At 35.9% G+C, this 8,843-nt stretch overlaps 1 protein-coding gene across 2 annotated transcripts; it reads right to left on the reverse strand.

Moving 5' to 3' along the window:
- Window positions 1–378: 378 nt before the first annotated feature.
- LOC125790066 (uncharacterized) lies at window positions 379–2,613 on the reverse strand. 2 transcript variants are annotated; one of them, XR_007430007.1, is made up of 3 exons: window positions 2,103–2,613; window positions 1,598–2,012; window positions 379–727 (listed from the first exon to the last, which is right to left on the reverse strand). XR_007430007.1 is itself a non-coding variant. In XM_049473174.1 (3 exons), exon 3 carries the CDS (start codon window positions 1,588–1,590, stop codon window positions 442–444), a length of 1,149 nt encoding a protein of 382 aa, XP_049329131.1. In that variant the 5' UTR covers window positions 1,591–2,012; window positions 2,103–2,320; window positions 2,460–2,613; the 3' UTR covers window positions 379–441. The 2 variants fall into 2 exon arrangements, 1 of the variants encoding a protein (XP_049329131.1); XM_049473174.1 differs by having other exon boundaries at window positions 379–2,012; window positions 2,103–2,320; window positions 2,460–2,613.
- Window positions 2,614–8,843: the final 6,230 nt, after the last annotated feature.

The raw sequence follows: 8,843 nt of genomic DNA on the forward strand, positions 1-8,843 counted from the left end.
TACAAGGCAACAATTCACTGCATTCCTTTATTACATTCATGCCAAGCAGGCCAGGGACAATTTCTCTTTTTGACTTCGTTAGAGGGTCTACAGAGTCTTTTACAACCAGTATTCCACATTGGGGAATAACTTTTCCCATAACTTTAAGGTCCATTTGCAAAAAACCCAAATATGGTATGGAGAGACCATTTGCTGCTTTTAAGGTCAACCACCCACAATTTTTCAACAGATCCTCACCTCTACATGCAAAATGTTCTTCAAAAAAACTCTCTGTAATAATGGTGACCATGGATCCAGTGTCCAACAAACAAGGGACCACCACACCACCCATATCTACTTCAATTACTGGTGTTGGTCTCATCAAAGTGCCAAGTACCTCTTTAGAAGGACTAATAATGTCTCCTGAGCCTGGCTGCCCCCCACCTGTAAGTTGGCTCTGCACTACAGGGGGCTGAAGTTTCCCTGCTGCTCCTGCACCTGCCCCACAACCCGTGTCTGTTCTGGAAGTACTCCTTGACTATAATTCAAATCTGGGTTAGTGGCTCCTGCTCGACATAACCTAGCAATATGACCAACCCCTTGACATTTAAAACATATTGGCCTACCAGCAGAATCAAACCTAGGTTCCTGTCTTAATCGCCCCATACGCCTACCTTTCTGCATTTGTAGAGCTTCTACCTTCTGTGTAAGTCCTTCCAGCTTCTCCTCCTGTTTCTTTAACATATCCCTAAATTCAGAAATGAAAGAATCAAGGTTAGAAGTACTACCAATAACCCTTGCACATTCAACTCCCTCTGCCCCCATTTCATGTACATGAGCATTTTTCCCACTCATCTGACCATCCTCCCAAAACAATATTGCTTCTCTACGAAGGGAGCTAAACTTAGTCTCGGGGTCCTGTCGAATTAACCTTTTCAGTTCCCTGCGCAAAAATGGGTCCCTTACATTCTCTGCAAACTGGTTTCGTACTGTTTGGTCACTGCACAGTTCCACTCCCCCATTACACCTATTAATATCCTCAGACAGAGACAGCAAAGCATGTGAGAACTCTCGTAAGCCCTCTCCTTCCTTCTGTTTCCTATCGAAAAATCTCTTTTGGGCAATTGTAAGTGAAAATGGCTGTCCATATGCTTCTTTCAATGTATCCAGTATTAAAGTAGGATTTCTCCTAATCTCAATGGAGCTATGTCTAATCTCCTGCTTTGCCTCACCTTCTAAATGATCATAAAGAAAAGCTGCTTGCTCCCTTGCCCCATAACGCCGAAAATTAAATGAACATTGTAATTCATCTACCCACTCATGGAAGGGCATAGTACCTGGTTGACCCGAAAATATTACATTCTTTTTATCCTTAGGTACATACATCACTTCAACTGAGGTAACCAAATTACTTGCAGGAGCAGACACAGCAGGTGAAGGTGGGCAAGAACTTTGTGGGCTCTTAGCTTTCCCAGGTGGAGTCTGTCCCTTGCCCAATAACTGGGCGGTCAGTACATCATTTTGATTTTTCAATTTATCCATCTCAGTCTTTTCTCTGACCAGTCTTCCACGTAAGGCCGTTAGCTCCTCTTCTAGCTCCACAACAGACATCCTGTACCTTGGAGTCTTCTAATGTGGTCCAATGTTAGGGCTTCCCACCAGAGTTACACTGTCTTCTATCTATGTCACTGTTTTATATACTATGATACTAACTTCAAACTATATGCCAACCCACAGACAAAAAAATTAATAAAAAAAAAGAAAATAAAATAATTATAATAATAAACAACTGTTCGTGACGCCAAAACTGTAACACTAAGCAGGTTCTGAACAAAAAGATGAATCAACCGAAATGGGAGGGCAAATTAATTTGAAACAGCTTTTACCTTTATTTAATCCAAAAATACTCAATTGTAAAAAACAGCATCAATGATAGAATCTACTTCATTAGGCCAATTTACTAAAAATATACAACAAACAGATACTAGCAAAATATATGTTTCACAGTGATAAAACAGTGACATAGATTAAATCTGCAATCAAGAAAAAAACTAAATTAATATATTTTACCTCCTTGCAGAATATACAGGTTCACTGTATTTATCTTAAAAAAAACAACCTACCATATACAGCAACCATGACAACCATAAGAATCTCATGTGGGCTCCACACCAAAGTTATCCACCAAAATCCGCACCTACAGATCACATAATACACCATTAAGCATACATGCTCAGAATTTCCCCCTTTAAACTCATATCGAATACTAACCCTTTAAATGCAGCCACAGCTCCCCTCAGTGGCCAGCAATCCCCAGCACAATAGAGTGTTTCCCTCTGAGCTACAAACAATAACAACTACATTTAATTATAGCCACTAAAAGACCGTTTCTGCTTCACACAGAGCCATGCTGACTACCTATACATTAAAAATGGGTTTAATTCTCAGAGTAAGCACAATAAAAACGCTATTTTACTTACTTTTAGTGTTCCCAGAGCCCACGCAGCATGGCCGAGTACATACACACTACTGACCCACTGGCTGCCGCCATTCCTAGCTTACGCTACAGCCCTCAGCTACCGTAATAGACGCAGTAGCGCCCCTACCGTAATGCACTTAATATGGGAGCCCATTACACTTGCTTATGCAACAAAACAATTATCAAAAAGTTTCAAAGATAAATACCAAAATGTTAATTAATTCCTGCCTTTCCATTTCACCTCAGAATTTCCTTTTCTAGCAGAAATATTTAAACACATGATCCTTATTGTTATACATTATCTTTTACTGACTGCATTAAACATAAAGGCAACATATATGCATTACTGATGTAAATAAAATATGCTAGAACCAGTCAGTTTCGGGAAAACTGGGGATCATATTTGGCAATAAAATGTAAATTAAAAATTTTTTTAGTTATTTTATTTAATATAATTTTTCCCTCACTTGCATATTTACACAAATACATTTCCCACAAAATACAAGAATGACAAGTCTTTTAAGTAGTTTTATTTATTTTTTTTATTCGTTGTTCATTTTTCTCCCTCTCTTCATCTTCATCCTCTCCAGTAGGAAGGATAGTTGAATCTGAAACACACACAGATTAAATCAGTTTAGCTTGGTCATTAAACAAATATAATATAAATTCTGAACAACATAAAAGTCTTACCATCCTGACTGGTTAGCTAGCTATTTAATAAAACTAAATAAAATGGTCAGATTTTGGTTATAATTTATTAATGTGATTTTTGGCAACCAGTCTGTCTGTCTGTTGAAAAGCCTCTCTGATATCAGCAGCCTTTTTTCTCAGATGAGTTTATACAGACTGATCAGTATTAAGTTAAAACTGCCCCAGCTCCTCAGAACTGCAGCAGTATACCGGGCTGTAGTGAGTTAGTAAACGCTGGTGCTGCAGAACAGAAGATTAATAAAGAGTTGTGATAAGTTTAATAACTCTAGCTAAGCTAACTGATCTCAGTAGCACAGGGCTAACGCTGCTCAGTAAAGCAGTTCAGATACGAAATTAAAGTTATTCTGTCTGCAACAGCATTAATAATAAACCCTCACACCTATAACTCGCTACTTTAACTTAAACTAACCCTCATAAATCTCTCATTTACAGCCTGATATCACAAACAACCAAAACAGTTTATATATCTGAATCTCCTCACCTCATAAACCTCTCTCTCTCTCCTCACTCCTCTCCTCCGCCGCTCACTGACGGGTCACTCAGCTCAGCGCGGCTCCACACAGAATTGCTAACGTTAATCTGAGTAACAGTCATAGTTAAAGTTCATATGGTGTTTTTTTTTTTTAAATACTACAATTATTATTATTATTATTATTATTATTATTATTATTATTATTATTATTAAACCCATCAAACAACCAGAATCATGTTTGGTTCCCTCAAGTATTAAAAAGTAATTGAAGTAGTAAGAACAATGAGTTTCACATGCTTAAATGATTAAATGAAGTTAGATTTATATAGAACTTTGCTTTGCAATTTGTTAATATATCATACTTATGTTTAAAGTTTGAAGGAACTTATTTGCCACCTGTCTCACTGTATATTTCACTATAAACTAAGATGTAGATTCAACAAACAGAATGGACAGGCTCTTTTTAACCATATGTTGTCTGTACTGATACCTGCAGTGCCTATACATTTTTTTTTTAATAACGCATTTTAAGTTTAAGTGGGAAATGTAGAATGTGAATTAAAAACAAAATAAAATTCATATAGACTACATTCTTTCAGCTGCTAAATCCAGCCCAAAAATCAATCACTGTTACTATCTTTGTAAACTGAGATCATGCTCTGAACTCAAGACAATCCTAAGATCTTTTATTTTCCCCCCAAAAGAAACTCGTGAAGAACTCTTCAAGGGAACATCGCCTGCACACAGTGAGTAAATATAGATGCTTTATTACAATGTTATAATAGTATTACAGCATATGTGCTCCAGAATAACTGGGAATACAAGATTGTATAATATATTATAATGTAAAACTACCAATAGTTCTGTTTTTATATTATTTATCTCCTCAGATGATGCTGGAATGAAGTTTCCTGATCTACGGATCTCCATCCTCTGCCTTCTGTCTATCATACTTTACCTCCGCTGAGAGGAACTGGGAGCTGAAACATCATGTTGTAGAGTTGCTGCTACATTTGAGTTTGTTGGTACAGAAAACTCTACCTCTACAGTGATTTTATTTCTGACAGTGTTTGAGAACTTTGACTGTATTTATACATGAATTCAGGTTGATATACAACACTCAGAACTGAAGGGAATAAATGCATTTCTAAGTATTAAAATCTGTATATTTCAAATTGAACCACTTAAATTTATTAAAATCTGTATCAGATTGAATTACTTACATTTATGAAATTATATTATTAGATTGAATCACATTATTCTTCTTTTTAAATCTGTATTATCAGATTAAATCTCATCAATCACCCTGGTAATGCGCCTCCTCCCCACAGGAGGTCGCACTCGCCCCAAAATGAGCAGTAGCGCACCTGACCTCACCTTCTAATCAGACATTTGATTTCTGACATTTGTAGCGTTTTATTTTTATCTGCTATTAAAGTTCTGTGACTATAAATTTGTATTTTTGTACAATAAACTGCTTTTGGATTCAACCCTGATCTTGTGTGATAATAATTGCAATAATAATTATTGTATTACAAAAAGTTAATGCACAGTGTATTTTGTGTTTTGTATGAATCTGTGAAATCACACGTATTTTTTTGTGATTTAAAATAAGAATAATGCCCTTTTGTGGATGTAATTATACAGTAAGGGCTTTTATTATGTATATGACTCATTGTTATACTTAATTCTGCATCTCTTATTTGCACATGTAATTTTAAATGCGCAGTGTGTTCGTTATTATGAATCATTCGGGAGTGGATTTTTTTTTATTAAAAAGGAAAATGTAAAATTGTATTTCTATTGAATTACATTGTACTATGTAAAATAAAATGTAAAAATTATTTAAACTTTTTTTTCTCATTATAAGTATATGTATGTATAGTGAAGAAGAAATTTTTTTTATCTACTTTTTAAAATTATTTTGTTTTTTTTTGTTTCAGCCAAGTTAAATCCTCTCCCGATTTTTTTTTTTTTTTTTTTTACATTTTTGTATGTTGTAACACAAATCTGATGGTATGATCCAACTTGCGAAATGCAAAAAAAAAAATCTGAAAATTAAGAAAAAAATATATAATTTTTTTATTTTTCTGAAATTCTGATTGTGAGAGATGAAAAAACAGCTAAAATTGGAAAAAATGAAAGAAAACGTGTTTCTTGTACACTGTACTTTATTAAAAAAATGAAATAATATTGTTTCATTAAATTTTTCCCCAAAGACGTATTATGTTAATATCACTAACTTTCTCTTTTCCCCGCTCTTCCCTCATTGATCTCATATTGAAAATCTCCCAGCACTAAAACGCCCTAAATCAAACTCACCTATAGATCACTAAAATAGGACCCAATATCTAACCTCGATAGTCAATGTCAGAAATGAATGGAGTTTTTAAAAGGAGCACATTAGCATTAATTGTCCACTAGAGAATAATAGCATGAGTTTATATGATTGTAAATATAATTCACTGATTTACTGACCTACCTGTTCCTGTTTGGATGTATAAACAATGAACATTTAGGTTAACGAGCTAACAGGAAGCATGTTGTGATAAAAGATCATTATCATAACAGAATAAAGGAACTGTAGCCGTGTGGAAATTCATTCTGGGAATTTCTTCTGGTCCACATACAATGAGGGTAGGGTTTCCCAGGTTTCCGGAAAGATTCCTGCAAATAAGATGATTCCTAGACGGGCCTCTCTGACTGTTCATAAGCTGTTCTTAAAGTGTAACTAAACCCCCTGATTTTTGCTGACCCCACCCTCAGCTAAAATTTAAAATTGCTAAGAAAATAAATAAATAACCAACTAAATAAAATAAAAATATATATTTGAACATAGAGTATTAGAACTGTACATCTTTCCAACAGTTGCTCTTTTAAAGCCGGGCAAAAACTGAAATAAACAATTAAAACTATTAAGTGAATGCATCATCAATATGCACATTTGAATAAAAACGTGACTTTTCATGATTATTTAATTATTTTGTAAGTTTTCATTTAATTAATCATGTTTATGACGATGATAAAACACAGATAAAGGTTTTCAGGCAAATTCAAATAGTTTTATTAAGTAACTCTTATTTTATTAAGAAAACTTTCGGGGTGATAATCTGCATTTGCAATGACAATGACAGTTAACATAAAATATTTATTCAGCCACATTTATATTTCAGGTTTGAGGCATGGCTGTGTCTTTTTGTAGGTAGCATATCTATTTTTCATAATTAATTTAGTTTTATTTTAATTGGCTGAATATGGTATATTATGTGACTGTCTGAATAGTCTATTAATCAGTCTGCTTAATTACTGTGATAACCAATTACACTGAAATAATAACATTAGCCTATCTAAAGCTAGAGATTAGATTAGCAAATGTATATAAAAAAAATTAAGCAGGACTGGTATGTTTCATTACATTACACATTTCAGCTAATAATGAAAAAATATGTATGGTTTAGTTCTTCCTTAATGCTACAAAGCTTTTGGGAAACTAGGCTCAAGTGTTTTTTTTTTTTTTTTTTTTTTTTTTTCCACCTTAAAATTTTGCAGCAGTAGTAGAGTGAAAGAAAATCAATCCAAAAACTTCCAATAATAATAATTAATGCTGAAAATGTAGACCTGACTCAAAATTTTTTAGTCTAGGTTAGATTCATACCAACGTTTTAGATCAGTGAAGTGCAGACGCTATGGCCCAATGTGCTTGGGCAACTGCCCTTTTGCCTTCCCTGGCTGATATTACATGACATTACATTACATTACATTACACTACATTACATTACATTTGGCAGACGCTTTTGTCCAAAGCGACTTATAATAGTGAAGTACAAAAGTAATAGGAATTAAGATAATCCATTTTTAGATAGGGCTTAAAGGAGGTCAAAGGGAAATAAAGGGATAGAGAAGTGAAGCAGGGGAAGAAGGAAATGGGGTTAGTAGTAGTTAGTGTGTTAGAGGTGTAAGGAGAGTAAGTGCTCTTTTTCGTGAGATATTCAAATAAATACTTTTTTTTCACACTACAAGCTAGAAATCACTTTACGTTCTTTAAAACTGCTCATTGTAGACATTTGCTTATGACAATGCAATTGTGGGTTTCTTACCAGCTGATGAATCTCTCTCTCTCGCGCGCGCGCGCTCTCTCTCCAGCCCTCCACGCTCTCTCCATGGTAAAAACCATTCTGTCTGGTGATACATAATTTAAGCGGCACCAGCGAGAATACAGGAGGGAGAAACTTTCTCTCATTGCGTTTCAAAATAGAAAGCAATGGAAAATAAATTACAACGTTCATTTACAGGGATGTCTGCCGTTCATGACACATAATGTGAACTAATTCACGTTCAAGTTCTTTATTAAAAAATGTGTTGCGTTCAGTTCAACGATCACGAAAAAATGAGCGTGTTCAATGAACGCGTTCTTTTGAACTCGTTCACGCACAACACTGGCCGTGGGAGTCGAGCGACTGCCCTGAAGTTGAGCTTGACATGTAGCCTTCACAGTATTACAAGACATGCTCACAATCAACTTCTCTAAAATCCGATGTCGTCGAGTTCAGGACGTTTAGTGATTCTAAATAATCCGACAGCACCTACTGTGTCACGTTTAGGTAGCAAACATCCCCGACAGCCAGCTAACTTGCAGTTGTGGCAGGATGAGTATTTTGTTTTTGTAGCTTGGAAGCATTTGGGCTAAATAAAGCTCTGGGTCATTAAAACATTACTGCTCATTTGTTTATTTGGAAATTGACAGTATTTCTCTACTTTAACTGACGTGATCTCTTTAGACATTTAGTGAGTCCGTTTCCCTCTCTTGTCAGCTTGCTGTGGGCGGTGTAATTCCTGTGTGTCTAATTACAATCTATCAGTTTCGAGTGCTTTTAGTTCATTGGCTGGGTAATCTTACCTGGGGCTATATTTAGGCCAGGTGGCAGTTACCTGTGGCACACCCCCTGTTGGTCCCACCCCCTTCCTTGGCGTGCTGCTTGGCGAGGTCTGCAGCTTGGCGTGGCCGGGTGAATGCTCTCCTTTGTTCTGGGAATTCTCACAAGCCTGCGAGCTGAGACTTTTGTGAGGTGAGATTGTTCCAGTGGTTTATGCCACGCTCAAAGGTTCCAGTCAGTGTGTGAAGATACTACAAGCGTTGTGACTTTCCCGCTGTCTGACGTGGAGAAGTGAAGCCTTGGAAGCCGGGCTGGTGGAGTACGGGGA

This window comes from Astyanax mexicanus, unplaced genomic scaffold (genome assembly GCF_023375975.1).
Source record: "Astyanax mexicanus isolate ESR-SI-001 unplaced genomic scaffold, AstMex3_surface scaffold_34, whole genome shotgun sequence".
In the NCBI taxonomy this organism is placed as follows: domain Eukaryota; kingdom Metazoa; phylum Chordata; class Actinopteri; order Characiformes; family Acestrorhamphidae; genus Astyanax; species Astyanax mexicanus.

What these genes read in the sequence shown, in the direction of transcription:
- LOC125790066 (XM_049473174.1), bottom strand. Translation starts at nt 1,590, where the DNA reads ATGTCTGTTGTGGAGCTAGAAGAGGAGCTAACGGCCTTACGTGGAAGA.